Source organism: Euleptes europaea, chromosome 5 (assembly GCF_029931775.1).
Source record: "Euleptes europaea isolate rEulEur1 chromosome 5, rEulEur1.hap1, whole genome shotgun sequence".
NCBI classification, from domain to species: domain Eukaryota; kingdom Metazoa; phylum Chordata; class Lepidosauria; order Squamata; family Sphaerodactylidae; genus Euleptes; species Euleptes europaea.
The window spans coordinates 80,116,153-80,143,728 of record NC_079316.1 but is presented as its reverse complement, the minus strand read 5'-3'; the positions used below and the strand labels follow the sequence as shown (position 1 = coordinate 80,143,728).

General features: G+C 43.6%; 1 protein-coding gene across 1 annotated transcript in view; it reads right to left on the bottom strand.

Moving 5' to 3' along the window:
* Positions 1 to 1,752: 1,752 nt before the first annotated feature.
* The window catches only part of BTAF1 (B-TFIID TATA-box binding protein associated factor 1), a 62,754-nt gene continuing 36,930 nt past the window's right edge, over positions 1,753 to 27,576 (bottom strand). The window contains exons 25-38 of the mRNA XM_056849835.1: positions 25,274 to 25,422; positions 19,513 to 19,665; positions 18,710 to 18,831; positions 17,806 to 17,973; positions 17,574 to 17,651; positions 17,354 to 17,483; positions 16,174 to 16,315; positions 15,898 to 16,028; positions 14,689 to 14,814; positions 13,246 to 13,398; positions 6,247 to 6,458; positions 4,932 to 5,091; positions 2,426 to 2,596; positions 1,753 to 1,958 (exon numbers count right to left, since the gene is read on the bottom strand). Coding sequence (XP_056705813.1) covers positions 1,815 to 1,958; positions 2,426 to 2,596; positions 4,932 to 5,091; positions 6,247 to 6,458; positions 13,246 to 13,398; positions 14,689 to 14,814; positions 15,898 to 16,028; positions 16,174 to 16,315; positions 17,354 to 17,483; positions 17,574 to 17,651; positions 17,806 to 17,973; positions 18,710 to 18,831; positions 19,513 to 19,665; positions 25,274 to 25,422 — 2,039 coding nt within the window. The 3' untranslated portion in view covers positions 1,753 to 1,814. The remainder of the gene's footprint in view (positions 1,959 to 2,425; positions 2,597 to 4,931; positions 5,092 to 6,246; positions 6,459 to 13,245; positions 13,399 to 14,688; positions 14,815 to 15,897; positions 16,029 to 16,173; positions 16,316 to 17,353; positions 17,484 to 17,573; positions 17,652 to 17,805; positions 17,974 to 18,709; positions 18,832 to 19,512; positions 19,666 to 25,273; positions 25,423 to 27,576) is intronic.

The following is a 27,576-nucleotide window of genomic DNA, read 5'->3' as shown; positions in this document are numbered from 1 at the left end:
CGTTTCTCACGGGGGAAGGTGTGATCCCTTCTTTGAATATTAGACAATATTCTAAAGAAGTCATGACTTGCTGGATATTCATGATTAGAATCTAGCGTCTTTTTGTCACCAGACCAAGTACTAAAATGACAAGTTAGCTAACTCCAAAAACTGTGGACGGTATTTACAGATTCTATAAAGAGCCAGAGCTTTCTACTGTTCCTGCCAGGAGCTGCAAAGAATGACAACAGAGAACATAACCAAATAAGCCCATCATAGCTAGATACTCTGTTACTCCACACAGACTATTTATTCACCAGAAGAACAGCTACGGTGTTTATTGTCAAAGATGTAGAAAGAACTACATGAATCACGCACAGACTGTTTATACCAGTTTGGCTTTTTATTTTTTTCCCCCTCCTTGTCATGGAATGCTGTTAATGTTACAATATGGCAGTTCATATAGCTACTTAAATCTGACACACGTTCATTCGTGTTTGGATATTGCCAAACAATCTTGCCCCATAAGCCAACATTTTTCCCTTTATTTTTAAAAAAAGAAATCAAAAACAATTACTTTACACTATTGAGGTTTCGTGGGTATTCAAGCTCTGATGCTGAAGTGCACAGCAAGCTTCAAACCTTATATATGACATCTATACATATATTCTATGTATTCTGAAAGCTTATGCAGGTTTGCCTTTAATATATTCAGAAAATTGTGTTTGGTACATACATGCACATCCATGAACAGAGACACATCACTATACTGGCTCCCTTTTTAAAATGTACGGCTATCGTTATCCTCACTTGGTTATTATAACCTTCTATTGTATGATTTTAGTTCAAATGTTCTATTTCCTCTGATGCAACTTAGGCATTCCTTAAGTAGATGTGTATATCTAGACCCTAAAATAAAGCATCTTTCCTCTCTCTTTTGAGAGAGTCCTGCACTAGCGCATTAGAGTTGTTGGGTTTTTTCCAGCATGAAGTCTCAATTTTACAATATCTTCGTCTGGAAAAGCTCTGTTTATATATTTGCTCTCTTAGTTACAAAAAAAAATATAGGATTGAAACCTACAACATACGTTTGATCTCTGAACTGGGCTACACTCTAGCCATACTATATATACACATAAAAATTTAAAAACGGCTCCCTCTAAAAAGGATGCAGAAATGGCCTCAAGCAAGCCACTGTGTGTAAATTCCTATTAAAAAGTCAACTGCTCTCAAAATGATGTCAGAAGACTGAAGAGCAGCACATACTTAAATATATCAAGGTGGGACCTGAATTACTTGAACTTCCATTCAATTCTTCATTACCACTTCAGGACTTTGCCATTACTACGTTAATGGACACCCTGAAGTGATTTGAACCAAACATCACTCTAACTTATTTAACATATTATTAAAGCAAACTGGGTGTGAGAGAGAGAGAGATGTACAATAACAAGCAAGAGAAGTTTTTAAACAATCTGTACAAATTACTGAAGATTTGGGGAAAGGGGAGTTAAGATTTTGAAGAAGTTAACACTTACCAGAATGTGCAAAACCTGTTATGTTTTATCCCCCCCCTCCAACCCCCAAGCAAATACGAATCTATAGCTATTCGGGAAATTCAAAACAACCTTACATTAAGTTTAAAGGCTTTATATAATGCAAGTAATTAAGACTTTAACTACCTCAAAGTGAAGTAGGTAGCTTTATTCAAAACGCAACTCTTTTAATTTTTTTTTAGTATTTACATGTTATACTAGAAGTTTACTATAAATGTTTTGAAATTTGCTGAATATCAGCTGAAAATGTGGACTAGCAGTCATTGCATTAAAGAAAGTTTATTTAAGCGAATGCATAAATTTCTCTAAACTGTATTCGGAGTCATACTGCTCTTGATCCCAAAGGTCGCCAAGGTTTTCAAGCACTGACTTCATAGTTGTTTTCCCAGAAGTGGCAGCATCTGATCTTTCAGCTTTTCCATCCTTCAAAAAAAGAAATGGGGGGGGGGGGAGATTAAAAAAAAGCATGCTAAAGTCTATATACCTAATATACGGATTATGTGACCTGGTAATAGCAAAGACATAAATGCCTACAACGAGCAAACGTTCCCCTGCTCCGTCTGCACACTTCTAGGAGATCCCCTGCTGGGACCCACTCACACCTCCATTTGTCTCTACATCTCATGTAACAGGACACTATAATCAATAATGCCTTTTTTACTAAATGACAGGGATCCCAAGGCTACATTGTCAATGGCAAGATTTGTTTCAGTCCTTGTATCCCTCCAACATTAGATATATGCTGCTCAAGATCAATGGATCAAGGAGTTTCTAAGGGATAAAGGAAAGGACTATCATCAAGGAAGCAAGAGCTCAGGTGCAATTCAGATCTTCCCAGGCATCACGTTTCTGATTGAATCCAACATCAGAAATGGTTGTGTTTTCTTTACCTTGTCGAGAGTGAAGAGGTCAAGAAGCTGATCCGTGCCCATGCTTTGCAAACTGGTGTTCTCTTGACTGATCACCGTATTGGCAATATTCATTTTGAACTTCTGTAGGCCCATTATTTTTTCTTCCAAGGTTCCCCTCGTTATCAAGCGATAAACATTGACAACTCGTTTCTGCAAGACACAGTTAAAATTTATGAGGGTTTTATGGAAAGCCAGCGTGGTGTAGTGGTTAAGAGCGGTGGACTCTAATCTGGTGAACTGGGTTGGTTTCCTCATTCCTCCACATGAAGCTGCTGGGTGAGCTTGGGCTAGTCACAGTTCTCTGAACTCTCAACCCCACCTACCCCACAAAGTTTCTGTTGTGGGGAGAGGAAGGGAAGGCGTTTTTCAGCCGGTTTGATTCTCCTTAAAAGGTAGAGAAAGTCAGCATATAAAAACCAGCTCCTCCTCCTCTTCCTCTTCTATGTAAACCCTTGACACAGGAATAGATGGACAGCCTGTTCTGGATAGGGATAACCTTCCTCTGAAAGACCAGGTATGGAGCCTGGGGGACCATTTAAACTTCTCATTATGATGGGATAAACAGGGGGCAGAGACAGCTGCCTCTCAGCAGCTTAGGCTGATTCTCCAGCTGCCAAGAGTTGGTTGCTCAGGATCACACATGCCTTGGTAACATACAGGTTGTATTACTGTAATGCGCTCTTGTGGGGCTGCCCTTGAAGATGGTCTGGAAATGGACTATACAAAAAGGCGCAGGAGTGCTTCCTGGAGTTTGTCATAATGAACAGAGAAAGCCAGTACTTCGCCCAGTCTGTTTGGGAGCCCAATTTGAGGTGCTGGTTTTGACCTTAACTGGATTTGCACCAGGGTACCTGAAGGACAACTCTATCTGTAACAACCTGCTTAAATTTAAAGATCAGTGGGTGAGGCTTGCCTGTGAGAGCTTCCATTGTCTAACATTCAGCTAGCACAGAGGAGCTTTTCTCAGCTAACACCCCCTAAGCACCTGCACTATAGACATTCCAGAAAAGTTTTAAAACATTTTCATTCCAGAAGTCAGTCAACCAACTGTCGGCACTTATATGCCATTTTTAACCTGATTTCATTGCCATTGTTTTATGGGATTTTCAATTATTGTATTTACAATATCATATTGTCCGCTGCCGTAAGCGTCTCTGTGAGCACAAAGGTGATATTATATTTAAACTAAATGAAGAGATACACATAAGCAAGCCTGTACCCACAGAGAACTCATGCATAAGAAACATGGTGAAAGACAGCACAGTAGACAGATTTAAAATTTTCTGCCTGGGCAACTCCAACATGTCCTTTTGGACAGGTTGAAAACTGAGGCAGAGACCTGAAGAATGTGTAGATATTTTTTTAAAAAATACAACCTCCCTAAAAGCACTAGAGCAAAAATACTGTTCTTCCACCTTACATCTCACCATTCACAAGGACTATCAGACTTGGGTTTGATGCTGCTGGGAGGCGGGTTTTTCCCCCTGCTTTCCCGTAGCATGGTGGTACATTCATGCACCTTCCAGGGTTTCCCCGACTTCTCTTTCCCAAGCCTGCTTTGAGCTGGTGCAAAGTTTTTGGAAAGGTGGCAGCAAAGCCTGGATGGCTGCTGGGTGGATGGGAAAGCTTGGATTTCCCCCATCCCGCCTGCATGGCAACCATTTCTCTTGTCCTGAGGTGGCCATTCCCCCCCCTCCACTGACACCACGGTGTATGGTTTTTCTTTTTCGCCATTGAATATCATTGTAACAATCTGTGTTATCACGTTCTCTCAATTCCCAGTTTTTTCATTTTTGTAAAAACAGGTACTAGTTTCTTTTGTTGAAAACCTAAGGGGAAAGACATAGTTGCACAAGGAAAAGGATTGAGTCACAGAAGTCTCCAAACTGAAGGTGGCAGGCACTCCCTTCCCTGCTGGAGATGGAAAGGAGAAACCTGCTTTCTGCCTCCAGGAACGAGGGGAAGAAGAGTACCCCATGTCTCAGGTCTTGTATGCATGGCTGTTTCACTCACCACCCTCCCTCCAACAATTTCGGATCTCTGCGTTGATTATGCATACCATTTCCGACTGTCAGAGGTCGCCTCGCTCTCCTGCTGCATTTCCCCGCGTTTTCAAATTCGAGATAAAACAGGTTTCCAAAAATGTGGGCAAAACGTGGGAAACGCAGGGGGAGAGCGAGGCGACCGCTAATGGTCGGAAAAGGCATGCATAATTAACCTAAAGACCTGAAGTTGTCAGAGGGGTGACGGCGTGGGAAACAGCCATGCATAAAAGACCTCAGTGTGTCCTCTCCAAGTGAAAAGCATCTCTTTCTCTCTTAACTAGTCTGCTCTAAAGCGGCTTCAGATCTTGGTTATTAAGCTGATTTGAACAGACAGTTCAGCATCTGATGCAAGTCATTTACAACAGTTGTTCTACAAGTGTTAATCGATTCTGGACTAAAACAGTTGATGATCCAGAATCAGCGACACTTGGGTGTTTTACCTGCCCAATACGATGCGCTCGGTCCATGGCTTGCAGGTCCTTCATTGGATTCCAGTCATGTTCCACAAACACCACCGTGTCTGCTCCAGTTAAGTTTAGCCCCAGTCCACCAACGTGTGTGGTAAGCAAGAGCACATCGATGGATGGGTCATTGTTAAACCTGTGAACAGGGGGAAAAAACAGGCACTAAAAATGCAGTTGATTATATACGTGGACAGAAAAAACAACTTGCCATATAAGCAGGTCCTGAATCGGAACCTATTATTGAAACTATTTTCAAGGATACCTGCACAGCACTGATGAGAATGATAAGGCATCATAAAGTCAAAATGAGTGTAAAATTAGGAAAGCTCTTGGTATTATGGTAAAGTGGTCTTCTGGCTAGGGAACAGACCTGAAAGGCTTTACCTTGTTGGCCGAGCCTAGAAATAGAAGCTGAAGCAGATCCAGCTATAAGCTTATTTTTTCATGTTTACAACCTCAACTTCAGCAGTTGCATGTGAGGGGGGGGGGAAACATTTGCAACTACTAAATTTGGAAACGACACAAAATTCAAAAGGAGCCTCATGCTACTTTTCATATTATGAGGAGCCTGCCTTTCTCCTCTGGGTTGTCTGCGCCAAGAACAGCTGCATAATCTTACACTGGTCACAGAAGTCAAACAGGCTCAACCTGCTTAAGAATGCAGATATCTGCATCCTTTTCTACTTATCATGGAAATAGTGACACAAAAGACCTCCCCTCAAACCATGGACTTTAATTTCAGCTATATTTTGGAGGCTTGAGAGTTCACTTTTTGTATCTCAGAAGCCAGCAACATGAGAAATAGCATAATTCCCCCCACCCCGCCAAATCAAAATGTAAATTCTCAGGAAGCTCTATGCCAAGTGTCATCATCTGCACTTCTTCCAGGCTCCTACAGCATCATGTGAGATACATGTGAGGGGAGGGGCCGTGGCTCAGTGGTACAGCATCTGCTTGGCATACAGAAGGTCCCAGGTTCAATCCCCGGCATCTCCAGTTAAAGGGACTAGGCAAGTAGGAAATGTGAAAGACCTCTGCCTGAGACCCTGGAAATAATGACTTTGATGGACCTTGATGGTCTGATTCAGTATAAGGCAGCTTCATGTGTTCACAATTCTGACCCTTCTCCCATCTTTACGTACAAGTGGAACAGTCTTGTAGCATAAACGCAACCTTTTTAATTATCAGGTGTATGCAAATTAACCACAAGACCCCAGCAGCACTGTGAGCTGCACAGGCTGCAGTTTGAGAGCAGCCAACATTTGCTTATACAGCCAAGAGCTGGACTTACCGTGAAACGATGGAGTGCCTCTGACCAGCAGGTATGCTGCCATCTAGTCGCAGGTAGGTAACGGAAGGCAAGTGAGGCTTGAGCAGGTCATGTTCTACAATGTCCAGCATGCTCTTGAGTTGACAGAAGATAAGTATCCTGTGCTGTGCAACAACGGTTTCCGTGCCACTTTCGGGGGAGCCGCTGTTGCCCAAGCCGCAATCCAGCAGCAACTTAAAAGGCAATTAAAAAAAAAAAAAAACCATTCTGTCAGTCACTGAGAACTTCAAATTAGAAGTGAGATATTCTTCAGTCGCTAACACTAGACAGATTTCACCAAGAATTAACAAAAATGAAATCTGGTAGGGTATGAGCTTTCGTGAGCCACAAGCTCATACCCTACCAGAAAATATTTTTGTTAGTCTTTAAGGTGCTACTGGACTCTTGCCCTTTTCTACTACTGCAGACAGACTAACACGGCTACCCACTGTGAATTATCAAAAATGAAATGTGTGTGTGTTAAGTGCTTCTGACTCACGGCGACTATGAATCAATGTCCTCCAGAATGTCCTATCCTTAACAGCCTTGCTCGGGTCTTGCAAACTGAGGGCCATGGCTTCCTTTATAGAGTCAATCCATCTCTTGTTGGGTCTTCCTCTTTTCCTGCTGCCTTCAACTTTTCCTAGCATGATTGTCTTTTCCAGTGACTCTTGTCTTCTCATAATGTGACCAAAGTACGACAGCCTCAGTTTAGTCATTTTAGCTTCTAAGGTCAGTTCTGGCTCGATTTGATCTATAACCCACTAATTTGTTTTTTGGCAGTCCACGGTATCCGTAACACTCTCCTCCAACACCACATTTCAAAGGAATCTATTTTCTTCCTATTAGCTTTCTTCATTGTCCAGCTTTCACACCCATGCATATTAATAGGGAATACCATGGAATGAATTAACTTGATCTTTGTGGCCAGTGACACATCCTTACACTTCAGAATATTTTCTAGCTCCTTCATGGATGCCCTTCCCAGTCTCAATCTCTTTCTGATTTCTTGGCTGTAGTCTCCCTTTTGGTTGATGATGGAGCCAAGAAATAGAAAGTCTTGAACAATTTCAATTCCCTCATTGTCAACTTCCAGTTAGAAAGAGCCTTGGCTACTTACCGTGAAGGCTTCTTCTGCTCAGAGGGACGAAGGGCATCTTCATTATGGGTGTTTCCTTTTCCTCTTATCTCGGGAGGCAGGAACCAAATATTTAAATTTTTCTGACCTCTGAGGGTAAACGCCCCCTTGTGATCAGTTAAAGACTTTCCGAGCCTTATATATTTAAGATAGACTGAAGAAACATGTTAGTTATAATTCTATACAAGAAATAAGTTCCTAATAAACATTAACGATGAACCTTTAGGATAACTATAAGTCATGAACCAACAAACAGCGTTTAACTTGAATTGAATGTCAACTGGAAGTTAGATGTAACCATGATTACCTGTAATTTTATTTTATTTGTTTTATTTATATTTTACTGACGTCTGGGCGGGCAAGATGCCCTTCGTCCCTCTGAGCAGAAGAAGCCTTCACGGTAAGTAGCCAAGGCTCTTTCTCGCTCAGAGGGAGAAGGGCATCTTCATTATGGGACATACAAGAGCTGTCCCCCGCCCTTGGGAGGGTTAGACGTCCTGAAGTATACTTTGCAGTACTCGTCTGCCTAAGGCGGCATCTGCTGACAAGTATAGATCTAATTTGTAGTGTCTCACAAATGTGGACACTGAGGACCAAGTTGCAGCCTTACATATCTCTTCCATAAAGCACGGCAGTCGAAGGCTGCTGAAGTAGCCGCACTTCTTCCCAAGTGGGCAGTAACGCCCGCAGGAGCAGGTAGGTTACTTATTCTATAAGCCTGTGTTATGTATAAGGTGATGGTCCTACTAATGGATGCCTTGGACATATGCTTGCCCTTGTCAGGTGGTGAGATATGAACGAATAAGGAGTCAGAGTTCCTAATAATTTTAGTAAGATAAATGTAATAAATGTAAGATAATGCCCTTCTTAGATCTAGCTAGTGCCAGGCCTTCTCCTTAGGATTCTTGGGGTTAGTGCAGAAAATGTAAGCACTATGTCCTGCTCCCTGTGAAACTTGCAGCTACATTTTGTCCTATCTCAGTGATTGGTTCGAATGGTAGTTGTGTGAGTGCTGTCAAAGCTGTGTGCAGGCTCTAGTTGTGAACCTGTGTCTAACAGGAGGAGCTAAATAACTGACGCCCCTTAAAAAGGCTTTTATGTGATGGTGTTTGGTTAAGCGGTATCCAGATACCTTGGGTACTATGGTAGCTATAGATGCCAGTTGTCTTTGTAGAGTGCAGGTAGCTAGCCCTAAGCTCTGTCCCTCCTGATGGCTTCCTTGTTGTCAATATGGTAGTGACGGCCACCGGGCTATAACCTAGGGCTATAAGTCATCTCCTTTCAGTGCCCATGCGGTCAGTTTGTACCACCCTGGATTGGGATGGCATATTGGGTCTTGTAGAGGGAGATCTTGTCTGTCGGGAAGTCTCCAATGGTTCTGTATGGACATCTGAATTATAGATGGGAACCACGGTCGTCGCAGCCAATATGGAGCTATGAATCTGACTGATGCTTTCTGAAGTCGTACCTTTCTCAATACCCTTGGAGGGAGGGGGGGAACCCGTACAGTAGGTCATGTGGCCCTGGTGACATTAAGAGGTCCATTTGTTCCGCCCCCTGTTGACGGTACATGGAATAGTACCTTGGCAGCTGGTGGATGATGCTGGATGCAAACAGATGAATCTGTGGCGTGCCGAATCTCTGAGTAATAAGTTGAAAGACCTCTGGATGTAGAGACCATTCTGCCTCGCTGATGTCCTGTCTGCTGAGCCAGTCTGCTTGTATGTTGACTGTGCCCTGAATATGTTCTGCTGATTTTGATGAGAGGTTGGACTCGGCCCAAGGAAAAATGTAGTCGCTTCTGAGGATCGTCCTGATTTCTAGGGCACTGATGTGAAGATTCTGTTCTTGATAGTCCATGTTGCTTGAGCCATTGTCCCTTGAGTGTGGCTTCCCAACCTGATAGACACGCGTCCGTGAAGATTTGAATTGGTGTTGGACGGAGATACCAACTTCCTTTCGTCAAATTCTGAGACTGAAACCATCATACTAGTCTTGATCTGACTTCATCGGTCAGGATGAGATTTCTGTCACTTCTTCCTTGGTATGTCTCTTTGGTACGGCCTCAAGAACCATTGAAGAGGTCTTGATCATAAGCGTGCCCCTTGAACCGCGGGAATGCATGCAGACATGTGACCCTTCAGTTTGGTCAGGGACATTAGAGAAGGCGATCGGGAATTAATCGCTTTCTTTGCTAGAGATGAAATGTCCACTGGAAGGTATAAGGAGTTTGTCAGTGTGTCTATGTCCATCCCCCATCTCTCTCAATCGTTGGGATGGAACTAAGTGGGTCTTTCTGAAGTTGATTATGACCCGTGTTCTGTTAACCTCTTCAGAACTCTCTCTGAATGATCTATGCTCTGCTAGTTTGAGCTTGCGCAAATCAGAATGTTGTCTGAGAAGGGTGCATTCTCACGCCCTCCTCGTGCAGAGATGTGACTGGTGTGTCCAGAACTTTGGTGAATACTCGAGGAGGGGCGATGATAACCCGAATCGTAAGGCCCTGAATTGGAAGAGGTGTCCCTTGTACGGGAACCGAAGGAAACAACAATGTGCCGGGTGTATTAGAATGTAAGAAAATGCTTTTCCCTGAGGACCTGTGTGACTGACTTTAGTGTCTCCATCCTGAAGCGCTTTAATGGGATAATCTGTTCAGAAACTTGAGGTCTAGGATGGCTTTCCATCCGCCGCCTTTGTTGGGAACAGTAAAGAATACTGAATAGACTCCCAATGTATGCTCTAATGGTGAGACTGGCTCCATCGCCTTGATGTCTAAGAGGCCTCTGAAATTCTATGGATTTTTTTTTGGGGGGGGGGGGAATGTTGGAGATATTACTAGTCGATGTGAAGGAGTGTAAGAAAAACTCTATCTGATAGCCTTGTGAGATAATGTTTGTGACCCAGAGGCCTGGTTGGGAGGTGACCACTGACGGTGTAATAGGCTGAGCCTGCCTTCCACTGACTGGTGGCTGGCGTCACTGTTTGGTTGGGCGGTAGGGTTTATCCCCTTTATTGCCCTGGAAGGTGGAGGATTTTGGAGATTTATTGAATCGTCCTCCTTTACTAAAGGAGCTGCGATTCTGGTTCCGGTGGTTTCTAGGTTGATCAGGTCTGTATCTTTGAAGTATGTGGTATGCACGAAAGGACATAGAGGGAGTGATCCCTTGGATTCCTTGCGTAGAAACTTGTCTTTGGTCTCCACTGATATGGGGACCAAATTGTCTCCAAGCAAGGTCTTTCCCTGATACAGGAAGCCCATAATAACCAATTTTGATCTATATACTCCGCTTGCCAGGGGCGTACCCAGAGAGCCTTTCTGGCAGCTGAGGCTGTGGCTAGCGTTCTAGCTGCATATGACATGTTATCTAAGGAGGAATCAGCTAGAAAGAATACCACTCTCGAAAACATGGATGACATGGTATCTAAGGTAGAATCAGCTGGAAGGATACCACTCTCAAAAAAAACAAACATGGATGCCCTTCTGGCATCTGATGCTGCGGCTAGTGTCCTAGCTGCATATGGCATGGTATCGAAGTTCGAATCAGTTAGAAAGAATACCACTCTCAAAAAACATGGGTACTCCTGTAAAGGCGTTTCTTTCTTCCTGTGGAAAAAATTGATATAACTTCCTAGTCCAAATTATTGCCGCTCTGTATACTAGGGCAGATGTGATAGAAGCGCTTGATAGTGAGTGCCAAGGCCTCTGAGCATTTATGCCTGCTAACTCTGCCTTCCTATCTGTAGGGTCCCTAATCATGGCAAGGCCATGTAACAAGGTTGAGGGAGTGAAGGCAGTGACAGGTGATTCTACTGAAGGCACTTTTAGAATTTTAGAAGCACCGATAAACCAAATATAAAGGGTTCCTAGAGGCTGTGGAGCATTGTATGGGTGCCATTGGTTTCTCCCGCTCTGCTTTCAACAGAGTTAGAAATAATCAAGCGCTGGCACAAACCTATCTGGAGTCTTTTCTCCCACTCTGAGTCCTCTGAGAGATCAAGAGTAGCTAGGTTTTTATGCCAATGCAGAAGGAAATCTTCTGCGTTAAATACTATAGACAGTCTGGGTACCAATTGGCAATTTTGTGACCATGAATTAGCTTTCAGCGCTGCTTAGGCTGGCCAGCACGTACTCTCTTGGTACTACTTGGACTGGTGATTGGCTCACCAGGATCTCAGGTAGAGGTCTTCCACATCACCTACTACCAGAATTGGCCCTCTGCATGCCAATCCGACGCTCTGCCACTGAGCCACAGCCTTTGGCTGATATTCTGCCCTTTTAGCAATCAGATTACTGTTTGTGGTGCTGGAGGGTGTGATCCCTACGATCCCTGTATGGATGGGGCAGGATAAGGAGGTTGTACTGCCCTTAAGCCATCTGAGAAGGCGTTTTTAATCAGGGCGGAGAGCTCTGCACTTACAGGAGTAAAACAGGCTGCATCTATGAGGGGGGGGGGGGCGAAGTCACCTTACCGGCAGTCGATGTCTCCGTTGATGCTTCCCGTCCTTGAATAATAATAGGCGAGCCGCCTGAGGACGGAGCATTGCGAGGCAAAAAGGCGAGCCGCCAGCCTCCTTCATTTTCCCCGTTTGTGCAGTGTGGGAGAAGTGGCTATAGCCGCTGTGTTCTCCTGGCTGCTTCCCGCTGCTTCCCGTCCTTGAATAACAATAGGTGAGCCGCCTAAGGACGGAGCACGGCGGGCGAGGCAAAAAGGCGAGCCGCCAGCCTCCTTCATTTCCCCCGTTCATGCTGTGTGGGAGGAGCGGCTACCGCCGCTGTTTTCTCCCGGCCGCTTTCTGTTGCGATCTGGCAGTCGCGTCTTTCAGGCGCGGCAGAGCAGCGTGCGTTTTGCAGCAGGCATTTGGCGCGCTTGTTAGCGGTCGAGCCAAGCCGTTTGTACTTGCCTGCGCCGTTCTTGCCGCTTTTGCCTTTCCCTTTTGAGTTTTGGTCCTCAGGTCACCAGAGTGACTGTCCGAGGGTTCATCTAATTGTAGTGGTAAGGCCACTAGCAGGCTAGGGTCTAAATTGGCAGGCGCTATATAGCTGTCCTGATGCCGATCCGCCAATTTTTTTTTTTTTTTTTTTGGCGGGAAAAGACTCTTCTGAGGAGAATAGGCAGAAAATTAAGACAGTAAATAGAATTGAGTAGTAGATTAGTTAGGTTAAGTTTAGGTTTGTTAAAATAAGAATATTTTTAGGTCTAATAAGTAAGGTTAAGGTTTCTCTATTATTTCTGTAGCAGAGAGCTGCTAGAAGGCTGCTCTCCCGTTCAAGGCAGGAAATAGAACTGGTCACAAGGGGGCGTTTACCCTCAGAGGTCAGAAAAATTTAAATATTTGGTTCCTGCCTCCCGAGATAAGAGGAAAAGGAAACACCCATAATGAAGATGCCCTTCTCCCTCTGAGCGAGAAGTGAATTTTTTTACATTTTCTTCAGTTGCTAATGCTAGACAGATTTCACCAAGAATTGCCAAAAATGAAATAGGCATAGCCATATTTCACTTTACATAGTGGTGGGAGGTGCCTTCAAGCCGCAGTTGACTTATGGCAACCCCGTAGGGTTTTCTAGACAAAAGGTGGGTTGCCATTGCCTGCCTCTGCACAACAACCCTGGATTTCCTTGGTGGTCTCCCATCCATGAACTAACCAGAGCCTACCTTGCTTAGCTTCTGAGATCTGACAAGAACAGCCTACTTAAGTTTAAACACCTGGGATTTGCAGAACTTTTCAAGCGCACACACATCTGTGTTAGAAGACAACAAATTGCGACATCAAATCAGATACAGAGCTGTTCCTTTTTCAGTAGGAACTGGGCACTGTATATAGCTGGTCTAGCGTGTGCCTACCTGTTTTAAAGCCGAGAGTTTAGGTGCATGCTGGATGTCCCGAAGAGAAGAGTTTTCAACTGCAAGCTTCTCTGTGATTCTCTTGTGCTCTGGATGTTGGGCAGTTAAAACTAAAGCTGGATGGTTGCATAGTTTCCTTAAATACTGTAATGCCTTAAAAAAAAAAGTCAAGAAAAAGGTTAAGCAATGAAGCAAGCAGATAATGAAGACGCACAATTTAAGATATATTTATTCATGGCAGAACACAGCGTACTTGTCTTAGAGATATATTGATGTGAGAATCTTGCCAAAAATAGGGAGATGGATGCTATACTTTTCACTGTCTAGGATCAATGTTAATACCCTGTCATAATCACACTGTAGGGTACTGAAAAAGGGTTATGAACCACAATGGTGTCCATTGTTTTTATGTTTGGGGAAGAGGGGAGAATGAGGGTTAGATCTTCCTACAGAATTATTTATCTTGTCCTGGACTCCAGTGCCTTTAACTGCCCTGTGCAACTTGAATAAAGATTATTCCCTGCCCAAGGAGTTAGCACGATCACAAACTGCTTTGGCTTGCAACCTCAAGCTGCGGTGCAGATCTGTAATATTCTCTGTCCTAATATATCAAGTTGAATGCTGTTAGTAAAAGACAGGTTTGTGTTTATTCTATTCTAACAGCCAAAGTGGTTCTTGGCAGCTTTATCAATGGATAATTTCACAGGAAATAATACATCTGAAAACAAAAGTGTGCATTTAAAATACTTATATCCTACCTCTGCTTTTATTTTATTTAACGTATTTGTTAGCCACCTTTCTCCCTTGCGGAACTCAAGGCGGCTTATAATAACAATAAAACATTATGAAAAATGCAATAAAAACAACCATTATAAACCCCATAAAAGTCACAGTTTAAAAACGCCAATTAGGACTGCCAATAGGTCTTTTGCTTTAAGACGATTCACAGCCTTTGAAACCTTTTAAATATGTACTGTAAAGTAAAATGAAAATCAATACGTGTCAGCACAGAAATAGCGGAAGCAAATTAACCCACGCACTAAGCTTTCTATAGCTTTTGCTGAAGGCAATGAGAGAAGTACTCAGTTTCCCCCCGGGAAGTTTGTACCGTAGCTGCTTATTTAAGTTAACTATTCATTCATCCAATACACACAAGACAGAAAGACTTCTTGGTTTAAATTTAAGAGAATACCTTATTGCAAAGGTGAATTTGCAAAGTATATAGTTTTATTTAACAATGTAGTATGTATGCACCATACAATTTAATCCCATTTTATAAATTTAATCTGAACTAGACTACGGCTTTGCTATAGTGTTCAAGCAAATAAATTCCCTGATGTGCTTCGAAGGCTGACTGTGCAATAACCACAAAAATCACAGAAAACCTGCAAGTCTATTAAACGTTCATTAACAAGGCACCAAAAATATGATGAAAGTTAGTACCTGGAACACATGTCCTGTGGCTTTAAGCTTTGGTTTCTCAGGTTCCTCAGTCAACGAAGCTGCTGAAACAGTTTCTTCCACATCGCATTTGGCACGAGACTTGGCAAAATCTTCATAAAGTTGAACCTATAAAACAGGAAGAAGAAGAAGTGTTGGTTTTTACATGCTGATTTTCTCTACCTTTAAGGAGAATTAAACCGGCTTACAATCTCCTTCTCTTCCTCTCCCCACAACAGATACCCGGTGAGGTAGGTAGAGCTGAGAGAGTCTGACTAGCCCAAGGTCACCCAGCAGGCTTCCTGTGGAGAAGTGGGGAAAACAACCCAGTTCACCAGATTATAGAGTCCGGTGCTCAGGTGGAGGAGTGGGGAAACCAACCCGGTTCACCAGATTAGAGTCCGCCACTCTTAACACTACACCACACTGGCTCATAGATCTTACCTCCAATTTACCTCACACGGAATTCGCTCAATTTAATTGTCTACCACTTCAAAACACAAGTCAGCACCCACAGAAACAGAGGACTGTTTCTACAATGCCATTTGGCTGGGATCAACCTACTGCTTTTTCCCCTACCCAGGGACGATATGGTTTCTTTGCAGTGCGGATACAAGGCCCCAACTAAAGCAGCAAGGCAAAAGATGCTTTGAAAAGGACATTCCACTAGCGATTGGCAGGTGGGGCCGCAGAGCACAGGCAGGTAGAGGAAGAGGTTCGTAACAGGGAGCGCACAAGGGACAGACCGGCAGTGATGCGACAAGCTCTGGCAATCTACGAAAAAGAACCACTGATTCAGGATCACAGACCTCTTGGACAATTTGTGTTTTAATGCACTGCAACCCTTGGGGTGGGACAACTAGATATGCACAAATCTGCCCAGTTGTGTGTAAAGGGCGATCCTCTTTTTAAATAAAAACATGGTGCACAGGGACCTAACCCTGCTTTGCCTTTCCCAACATCTAGGTAAAAACGGAAAAAAAATTAAAGAATTTACAGACAACTTTCACTGGTAAAACATGCTACACTTTGATCTTGGATACAAAAATTAGCAATATTTTCTGAGAGGCTCACTCTAAAATACAATAAATCCTCATTTGGAATAAATCCAGGATTCTGAGAAGATTGGAAGCATGCTCTTTTTGTCGCCCAACACTAGCACAATGCTAGGCCAGTTATCAGAGCTGGCGTTCCTGCCCCTTTTCAACTTGCCTGCAGAGGGCTGAGGGTGCAGTAGTAGTCTTGAATAATTTTGGGCGGAAGGTCCTGCAGCACGTCTTCTTTCATCCTCCTCAACAAAAACGGCAAGACTTGCCTGTGCAACGCCTCCATCGCAAGAACACCTACAGTGCCCACAAGAAAAAAAGAGAACGTCAAGGCAGCCCGCGGAATTCTTTGTGTGTCACATAGAGGCGCATCAGTGACAGGACGCTGGATTTTTCTTCTTGTACTCACCCTGCTTTTTAAAGCAACGAACTTGCTTCTTACCTGCCTCCTGCTCTCTGCTTGAACTCCGAGCATCTCTGCTTGCCAATATAGGCTTGCCATAGCGAGCTGCGAACTGGCGCTCAGTGCCCAAGAAGCCTGGCATCAGGAAGTCAAACAGTGACCACAGCTCCAAGACATTGTTCTGAACACAGAAGAATAAGAGTTGGTTTTTATATGCTGACTTTCTCTATCACTTAAGGGAGAATCAAACCAGCTTACAATCGCTTTCCCTTCCCCTCCCCACAGACACCCTGTGAGGTAGGTGGGGCTGAGAGTCTGACTAGCCCAAGGTCACCCAGCAGGCTTCATGTGGAGGAGTGGGGAAACAAATCCAGTTCACCAGATTAGTGTCTGCCGCTCATGCGGAGGATTGGAGAATCAAACCCGGTTCTCCAGATCAGAGTCCACCTCTCCAAACCACTTCTCTTAACCACTACACCATGCTGGCTCTCTGAACACAGAAGAAAAGTTGGTTTTTATGCTGACTTTCTCTACCACTTAAGGGAGAATCAAACCGGTTTACAATCACTTTGCCTTCTCCTCCCCGCAAGAGACACCCTGTGAGGTAGGTGGTGCTGAGAGAGGTCTAAGAGAACTATGACTAGCCCAAGGTCACCCAGCTGGCTTCATGTGGAGGCGAGGGGAATCGAACCTGGTTCTCCAGTTTAGAGTCCACCACTCCAAACCACCACTCTTAACCACTACACCACGCCGGCAGAAAGCCTAAAAAAAAATACCGGTTCTAAACCGGTTCTGAAGAATGTATTGGGTGGTGGGAAATGGGCTTGTGGCGCTACGAGCGCCTGCCTCATCTCCGAGTCTGAAGACTGCTTCCTCAAGACGATTTTGTTCGCATGAAAACCTACGTGCCACAAATTCAATGTGCATACACTCAAATGGTACAACTAACATTACACATAATGTGATCAACTACATAATTTTGCTCTATGCTCATTGAATTCCCCCCCCCATATAAGCACTACATAAAGAAAGCATCCACGTAGGCATATCCAGAAGGCCCCAAGAGAAGACAGGTGATTGCAGTGAGTTTCTGCTACAGATTCCCCTACCGTGAAAAGCAGGAAGCTCAGGCATAACTTTCTGTAATATCAGGCAGCTTCCAAGTAACATTCTGTTGCTATCTCTGGCCCTTAAAAAGTAGAGGGAAATGAGGATTTACCTGAATTGGAGTCCCAGAGAGTATTATCCTATAGTTGGCAGTCAATTGCTTGATTGCTTTTGATAATTTTGTTTTTCCATTTTTTATGACATGGCCCTCGTCAAGTATACAGTAGTTAAATTTAATATTTCTGGGGAAGAAAATACAACTAAATCAACATTAATATTTAAAAAAAAAAACAAATAACATACTACAATGAAATAGAAACAGTAGTTTTCACCTGAAGAAGTCAATGTCATTCCTCACAACATCGTAGGAAGCTACAATGAGGTTGTGCCTTTTTACATGGTGTTGTAACCTTAACAGGAAAAGATGCAAAATCTATCAGACCTTCAAATTTTCAGGGGGAGAGGCACATATACGCAGAGAATTTTTTTCTCATAATCACAATAGTCAGTGATGTCGAATTCAACGCAAGTTTCAAAAACAGGCTTCCAGTTTGCACTACGTACCTTGCCCTTTCTGTAGGAGGACCAGTGTAATGCAACGGATTGAGATACTCTTTGGAACAAAACTTGCCTACTTCATCCACCCAGTGGCCTGTAAGCGTTGGAGGGCACACCACTAACGATGGGAGTGGGACACTATCAGACATTTTAGTTCTTGAATATTCTTGAGCCCTTCAGAGAACAAAGAAGATAAAGAAGAAGAGGAGTTGGTTTTTATATGCCGACTTTCTCTACCTTTTAAGGAGAATCAAACCGGCTTACGATCACCTTCCCTCCCCTCCCCACAACAGACACCTTGTGAGGTAGGTGGGGCTGAGAGAGCTCTAACAGAGCTGTAACTTGGCCAAGGTCACCCAGCTGGCTTTGTGTGTAGGGCTGGGGAAACAAATCCAGTTCACCAGATTAGCCTCTGCCGCTCATGTGGAGGAGGGGGGGGTCAAACCCGGTTCTCCAGATCAGAGTCCACTGCTCCAAACCACTGCTCTTAACCACTACACCAAATAACTTATTTGTCAGTTATTTAATATAGGATTACTTTTCCAGGAAAGGGATGAAGATGAAGAAAGAGTTGGTTTTTATATGCCGACTTTCTCTACCTTTTAAGGATAATTAAATCAGCTTACAATCTCCTTCCCTTCCTCTCCCCACAACAGACACTCTGTCAGGTAGGTGAGGCTGAGAGAGTTCAGAGAGAACTATGATTGGCCCAAAGTCACCCAGCTGGCTTCATGCGTAGGTGTGGAAACCAACCCGGTTCATCAGATTAGAGTCCGAAGTTCATGTGGAGGAGTGGGGAATCAAACCCGGCTCCCCAGATTATAGTCCACTGCTCTTAACTGTTACACCAGGTTACAAAAACGTTCATAGTGCAAACAGAGGGCTGAGCGGAAGCAGGTGGGTAGGCTACCTGAGGCAATGATCCCCTGCAAGAATACAAATGGACTGCAAGGTTTTTCCTAAGCCCATATCATCACAGAGTATACCATGAAGTTTGTATTTGTTGAGAAAAGCCAGCCAATTGACTCCTTCCTGTAAAGGAGAAAAGAAAAGACTCTTAAGAGCAGAGAAACAGTAACAGAGCTCAAATTTAGGCCATCCTAGTAGAAGTAAAAAAAGTCCTAGGACATCTTAACACCAGCACCATAGCACTGCATAAGGTGCCAGAACTAAAAAATGTTGACTGGGGCCAGGAATTCGCAAAATGCTTCTAAAATTGATTGCACCGCACACCTTTGATAAAAAATGCCTTTCTTCCTGAAAACTTAAACGTTACCTAGCAGATGAGCAGGCTTGTGCCTCCAAAATGTGTGGCCAGCAAGCAGAAATCGAACATTTCCCAGCTCTGCTTATTCATTTCTTGATTGATCTTTACAATTTTAGATGTAATTCTTGATAAGTAAAAACAACTTACAGCCAATCTAATTTTAGCTACATGCAAGTATTTCACAGAAAGATTTCCAGCCGTTTTTAATTTAGTACACTCTGAGCTTTGGTATGCCTGCAGCAATTACTTTGAGATTAGCATTTAATCAAATAATAGCTTAACACTTTTTCTTAACGTCTTTGTGATAACAGTACAGTCAGTGCAAAAATGTGATTTATCGGGTTAAAGGGGGAAAAACTTCACGAAATGCAGACCAATCTACAGAATGGAGACTTGTTTAAAGATTAATGTTCTTGTGTCCAGGAAATGCTTTTCTAAGAATTTACCTGCTGATATTTTCTGAGTTCAGCTTTAATTGGTACTGGAATTTTATAGTTTTCTAGTTTTTTCCCATCCAACAACTGTTCCAGAAAGTGGCGCTCCTTGGCTTTAATTTTGATTAAGTCTTCAGACATATTGGGTGGGTCTGGAATGCCAGCCTGAAACAAGAAAGGATACTCTGAAAAATTACCGAAGAAAATTCAAAACCTCACCAAGGATTCTTTTTATTCATAGGTATCAAACATACCAAACCAGGAATCATCCACTTGTGTGCTTGTGCTTGTAAAGGGCCATCAAACCGCAGCCGACTTATTGCGACCCCGGGTTTTCAAGGCAAGAAATGTTCAGAGGTGGGCTGCCACTGCCTGCCTCTGCATAATGATCCTAGAATTCCTTGGTGGTCTCCCATCCAAATCCCAACCAGTGCCAACCTTGCTTTGCTTCCAAGATTGGGCTAATCTGGGCCATCCAGGCCAGGGCAGTCATACACAAATGAAATCAAATCATTTGGAAAACTTCACTAGATGTTATTGGGTTAGCACAGCTTTCAAGCTGTGGAAATGGCCGCTGACCATTCTAGCCTCGGCTAGCTGTTCGCTAGGAGAGATTTCTAACCCTTTAGAAGTCTCGGTGGGCTGGAAATCCAGGTATACAGGCCCCCCCATTAGATTGGGGTCTGCAGGATCGGGTTCCCGCCTGGAGCGGGTCCGAACAAAGCTGGTGTTGCGCCGAGTTCTCCCGAGCCGGCTGTCTTCCACCCCCCCCACTCTTTCCTTCCTCCTTCCTTCCTTCCCCTTTTTTTCTTTGAAAAGTGGATTTAAGATGGTACCTTGATAACCCACTTCAACCAACAACAGACCGGTGCGTGGAACAAAGCTAAACATATACAATGATTGAGAGAAAAGACTTCATAGAGCTCTGAACTTTAAAAATCATAAGACAAAGAGAAGGGTGATTAAAATGGTGGACAGCCAAAAGTGAAACTAACTTTGGAAGTTTTGCCGCGCCAAAAGAAAATCAAAGAGGGCCTAACTTGCCTTAAGCCAGACGAGAGCAGCGGCGGTGGGCAAATTGAGCCTTTGTGAGTGAGAGTTTGGCAGGCGAGAGGCAGCGGCAGGAGAGGGTGCGCGGAACGAGTGCCGGTGCGCCAGATAATTGCTGGGCCGGGACGATCAGGGCGCGCGTGCAGAACGGGCACCGGAGTGGAGGCGGCGGTGACGGGCACATGGAACGGGCGCCGGTGTGTTTGTAAGCTGCTGGGGTCGACCGGGAAGACCAGGGCGGCCGCATGGAACGGGCGCCGGAGCGAAGGTGACGGGTGCATGGAACGGGCGCCGTGTGTTTGTAAGCTGCTGGGGTCGACCGGGAAGATCAGGGCGGGCGCACGGAATGGGCGCTGCCGGGATGTTTATGTCATGGTGAGAATGGCTGTCGAATAGATTGCCAGCACTTGGTTTTAGAAGACCAGACAGTTTTAACAAGGTGGTGACTCGGGCGTCGAGGGCGGGCGCCAGTGTAAGCCAGTTAATCATTAACTCTAAACACAATAGTGCCATCTGGTGAATACTGTTCATATCGTCTGTACTAATAGCTTTCCTTTCCCTTATTGTGGCACTAATCAATCAGGCTCATTAAATTTATTCCCTTACTTTCCCAATTAACTTCTTGGCTTCAAAATCTAATCATCTCTAATAAACACTAATAAAACCTTTGGACATTTATTAATCAACTAATCTGTAACAAAACTAACAAATTAACCTAAGAGTTTCAACACTGGTTAAACACAGTTCTTTAAAGTGAAAGTGTATAAGAAACATCTTATATACAACACGGCTTTTTTTATTGAATTGATTTAAAATATTGAAGAATTGAAGTATTTTAAAAGTAAGATCACAATTAAGATCACAAGCTACTACCATATTTTTCTGCTGGTCTCAGGTTTACAGGGAGCTGTGTATTTCAAATAGATAAAGAGATTTTGTGTGTGTGCACAGATCCTGTTGAACGGCTATGTTTTGTTATTTTAAAAGGGCAACGGCTCCATTTCTGGGTCTCCTCAGAAGCCTCTGGATATCCTGAAATCTGACTTGTACCCAGCAACGCATTGTCATGTCAGCAACACCTCCGGGTCTCCATTTTAAGAAAGAGGCAAAGTGCATACTTATGGCCTCTGCCAACGTGTCCTGATACATCTTCTCCCCCTCCTTTTTTTGGTACTGTACATCAAGACCAATAAAGTGTCTTGGAGAACCTGAAAGCTTGCGCTCGCTATTTTGGGATAACTGAGCTGGCCCTATTAAAACAAGTATTACGCTAGTGCTATGACCTAAAAAGTAGCAACCTAAGACAAGCAGTAAGAAAAGAACTGTAAACTTCAATAAAGTTCAGTCTCAATTTCAGAGTAATATTTTCTATGCTATGGAGGTGCTATGGGAAATGTAGACTCTTTACAATCTGGTAAGAAATGCCCCCCCCCCAAACTCTAAGGTTCCTTTACCCTGAAGATTTGACCAGGGACAAAGGTAAATTTTGGCCTTGTCTCTGCAGTTTTTTGTAGGATGCGTCATTTGAAAAGCAAGGCATATTAACTTGACATTTCAAGCTATAAACAAATCATAGGCTTTACTTTTGTGTAGAGCTCCTGTCCCCTTTGTCTATGTAGGTTGACAGCTTGTTGCGGTGGTGGGTGAGTCCTTGGGACAACTCGTGTTTCCTTGTGCCAAGGTGCTGGATTAGATGGGTTTTTGTCCCCCTGTGATTTTATAGCAATGTGAATGCCTAGCTCAGTAGTAGGAGACAAGTTAGACTTATGTGGATCCACCTTGTGATGTCTCCCCTTTAAAAATGTATGCTTTTTATCATACATTTACGAGCCAGTATATCTTACATCTATCTATTTTGTGGGGCAAAACAGTCAGACGGTGCCCTGTACTAGATGGGTCAAGGTAACATCCATACTGCAACTAAAAAGAGATAAGAAACTGAACAAAGAATTTTTTTCCCCTGGAGTATTATTCCAGGCAGACCGGCTGTCTCTGCCTGGCTGTTTCCTGAATTCTCTTATGGCCATTGTTTAAGCAGCATGATGTTGCAGTAAAACCGAACACTTAACACTGCTTTGTATTGTATAGGCACTTCATCATTTTGAAACCTGCTTCCTTTTAACTAACAGTCCTTTCCGAACATGGGAGGAAACTTCAATGACAAATTTATCTCCTCTGCCGTGCTCATTTACTGGTATTTCTGTGCTTGCTATTCATGAGCAGTTTTGTAATCTTTCAGTGTTAATGTCACGATTATCTAATTTGGGGATCGTTTCAGACTTAATAAAAACTGTCTTCTGAGCACTTACTGGGAACCCAGAATGCTGTTAGAAACAAGAATGGATGGGGGTATGAAAGAATGCATTTAAAATTCAAAAGGTAAAAAGTCAGTTCAAGTATCATAGAGATTTGATAGCACGAGTTGGTAAAAGTCAACTTTAAAAATATAAGAAAAATCTTACACTTGTCTCTAAATGCATACATTAGTCACAATACTCTAAACCTTTTCACTATTCCGAAAAAAGTATCTTGGTGCAAGAATGAGTGCTAGAAGTTAAATGGGTTCTATCAAAAACTACTCCTTGCTGTTGATACACCGCAATACATTTCTTAAAGTTAATTTCTTTCCAAACCCAAGTTTTGTTTCCTGGCTGCTACTTTCTTTTTTTTTAAAAAAAAGAAAAACAAAAAAGAAAGAAAAAATACACCAGGAAATACAATACAGACAATCGTTAAAGGAGATGTCGTATCCTACAAAAAAGCTGCAGAGACACGGCCAAAAATTTACCTTTGCCCCTGGGCAAATCTTCAGGGAAAAGGAACCTTAGTTTTTTGGGGGAGGGCATTTCTTACCAGACTTGTAGAGAGTCACTAGGCTGTTTAGGCTTTCCTAGATCATTATCCAAATGTAAAATTATGCTTGGAGGCTAGTACAGTTTCTGCAAGACCAGATCTTACGTCCGACAAAAAATGCAGACTGCTTGCGTTCTGCACCAAGGGCCGCTTACAAGAATAATAAATTGCAGCAGTCTATTCTTGTGAATCCTGGGGGGCGGGGGAGAGGCTGGTGTTCTTTATGATCACATCAAAACAAGTTGTAAAATACCTACCCGTGTTTAGTTAAACCAGTGGTTTCCAAACTTTTCGGGCCACCGCCCCCTTGATTCTACAAACTCAACCCCAGAGCCCCCTACCCCGTCCAGCAGCACAGTTGAAGGGGCCCACCTCTAGCGCCCCCTGCTGCCCCCTTGCCTCTTAGTGCCCCCCCAGGTAATTCCACTGCCCCCAGGGGGTGGTACTGCCCACTTTGGGAACCACTGAGTTAAAACATTTACTAAGAAGGAAAAGGATGACAGTTTTCCCAACGAAGGGCTCAGATATAGTTTCTCATTAATCATTGACATGCTTCATTTATTAATGAAGCACCTTGTTTATAGACTTTACAGTGAAAATTTAATGCATTACATGATACTGATGCTATCATCTAACTTTACATTCTTCCCTGTGATATCCATTACCTTTCACCAAATACTACTTTTTTTTTTTAACCTTCTTATACTCAACTGTGAAAACGCTGGATGCCAGAGGAATCTGACTTTGGGGCAAGAACTTTCCTGTAGCCTTTCGGGGGACAAACCTCCTCCCCTTAAAAACCCAGAACTGTCTCATTGCAGGCATTATATTGTAAACATGTAAAGTTGCCACTAAGGGTTCTGTACATTTAAAACTCTTGCTTGAAAGTACTGATGAAGGGCACTGTAAAAATTAAGGGTAGTTAAGCGTCCAAAGAAAAAAATTGCAGTCTGATGGGTATCACTATGTATACGTGAGGACAATACACAAATAGCAGTGTGACTCACACAAGATACAAATCTGGCACAGTTTGGTCCCGTTCTTCTTTAAAACTAGCACACCCTCTAGTGACTCCAGTTGGAACAGCATCTGCAGTGCTAACATTTGCAGTAGGGATTTGTGGAAAACCTTAAATTGAAGTTACTGCAGAGAGCCAGAGTTCGGAATTGAAATTACTGCAGGGGGCCAGAGTTCAGAATTTTCTGGAGCCACCTCCCAACCCAACACTGGGCAGCTGTTTGAGAAATGAACCAAGCTCCTCAAGAATACCAACAAAAGGACATAAATCTAATAAGAGCATTCCCACCCACCCTGGGTCCAATTCAATTCACACTGACAAAGAGCTCAGCACTGCACAGATGCTCTGTCCAGGTATGGGGGGGCAGGCACTACAGATCAGTGGTTCCCAAACTTTTTGGGCCACCACCCCCTTGGTTCCACAAACTCAACCCCAGCGCCCCCTACCCTATCCTATAAAAAGCATTATGCAAAATAGGGGTTTGCATGACTCACTAAAGAAGATAATAACGATAAAATTTCAAAATAGTTACAATTAATTGCACATCTATTCAAAATCAAATTAAAACTTTTTAGTTGAAATTCATTCAACAAAACTGATGAACTTGATCCAGTGGTACCAGCTCTTCAAAGTCTGGAAAAAAAATCTGACAGTTTCCACCAAATTTGCCAGCAGGGTGCCATGACCTCCCATGTTCATGCTTCTAAAGGCAACTCCCTCCACACCAGCTATTACTTCACTTCCAGCTCACCTGGAGAGAGGCTTAGCAAGCAAGGTCCCTACGGTCTGAGAACTCCGGAGCTAGAGAAACGGCATACGCACTTGCAGGCAGTACTGAAATCTCTGACTTACCTCAAGAGGCATCAATCTAATTAGCGTCGCGAAGCACTGAGTGGCCATGAAACGGACGCTGTCGGTCTGGTCGCTCATTCTGCCCAGAACGGGGACCACGAGGAGAACTATATAGGGAATAATTCCGACGTCTAGTTGCTCCATTACAGCTGGATTAGTAATTAAGGAACGTCCCCATTACCAGTTCTGAACCCAGTTCTACCCTGGCTCATTTTTGTTTTGTACCAAGTTTTATTTTACCAGCATCTCAACCCCAGAGGGTCTCAAAACTGAAAGCTTTCTGGACATGGATCTTTATGTGGAATATATAAAGACAATATTGGAGAATCGTGACACAGAGGAATTACAGCAACTTTAACACTTTCCCACATTTTTCCCCCTTTCATTGTTGAGACAGCCTTCCTCTTACAACTTCAGAGCAGACCCAGAACTATCCAGCTTGGGCTCTATTAAACGACAAGAAAATGTGCTGAATGGCCCCAAGGTGGCATTTTAACAGATTAGAACATGTTGTACCACTTTAGTCTTAACAGAAAAACAGACTATTTTAAAGCAACTCCAAACTTCATCTTGGTAGCAAGGCAAAAAAAAAAAAAAAAAAAAAAAAACACCTTGCTTTTTGCTTCTCAATTGCCAAAGAAAAGATGCCTGCAGGAGCTCAGTAAGGCTTACCTTTGGTTCGCTGGACTGACTCCTTGGCTCAATCTCAGCCTACCGCAACAGTTACAGTGTGGCTTGGGCTACAGAGACCAGGGTTCAAACACCCATACAGCTACAAAGGTTAAATGGTGACCCTGGACCTACTACCTGTCTGTGTGCGCCATCAAGGCACAGCTGACTCACGGCAACCCCGTAGGGTTTTCAAGGCAAGAGACGTTCGGAGGTGGTTGGCGGTTGCCTGCCTCTACGTGGGGCTGAGAGAGTTCGGAGAGAACTGTGACCGGCCAAAGGTCACCCGGCAGGCTTCATGTGGAGGAGTGAGGGAATTGAACCTGGTTCTCCAGATTAGAGTCTTCTTCCACCTTGCTCCTGAAGCCCTTAACAAGCACCAGGTATTCTTCCTGAAACTGCTTCGGCCAACCTGAGCAACACAAGCTGTCACTGTGCCGCTTCCTCCATCTCTCTTCCCCAGTTAGGACCCAAAGAATTCCAAGTGTCATCTTCCCCTATGGTTCCCATCCAATATTCTTCTTTAATCTGGAATTTCTATACATTCCATACTGGTTCCCACAAGCTGGGAGTGCCGAGCATGAGGGAAGAAGTAGAGTCAGAAAGGAGCGACAGCACAAACGTTACAGGCCAGACCCTTGCAAACGCTATGCAACTCAATGCTGACCCTTACGAGTCTAGCAATATAGAAGTTAAACATTGCTGTTCAAGATTTGGACATGATTATTAGTCAACAGTAACCTTCATGTTTACTTTGCAGAACCAACCAACATTCATTCATAGTGACTCATCTAGAACAAACATAAAGACTGGCATTACCTGAATTACAACAGCGTACTTTTTTTAACCTAACCCCCACCCCCCAACAGAAGTGTCTTTAGTTAAGAACATTAAAAAAGCCCTGCTGGATCAGACCAAGGCCCATCAAGTCCAGCAGTCTGTTCACACAGTGGCCAACCAGGTGCCTCTAGGAAGCCCCCAAACAAGATGACTGCAGCAGCACCATCCTGCCTGTGTTCCACAGCACCCAAGATAATAGGCATGTTCCTCTGATCCTGGAGAGAAAAGGTATGCATCATGACCAGTATCTATTTTAACTAGTAGCCATGAATACCCCTTTCCTCCATGAATGTGTCCACTCTCCTCTTAAAACCTTTAAAGTTGGCAACCATCACCACATCCTAGGGCAGGGAGTTCCACAAGTTAACTATGCGTTGTGTGAAAAAATACTTCCTTTTATCGGTTTTGAATCTCTCACCCTCCAGCTTCAGCAGATGGCCCCGAGTTCTAGTATTATGGGAGAGGGAGAAAAAATTGGGCACAACGCTTTATGATGAATAGCAAAATACAGGCCATGTTTTCTTTGAGCGCTTCCTCATAAAATGGCTTCTTGCTGCCATTTATCACATATATAACAAGCAGCAAATTTTACACTGTACTCAGTTTGTGGCTGTCCAAAGGGTCATCCCCTTGACAACCAGGACGTTTGAGTCCCCAGGCTGCTACCCAAGGTTGGAGAATTTTAAAAAGTGGACCCCAGCACAGCACAATTTTAGGCAAATAAACTAACACTGGCTATAAAAAAAAGCACGATCAGATTAAACCAGCTCCGGCAAAAATTAACACCATCATCA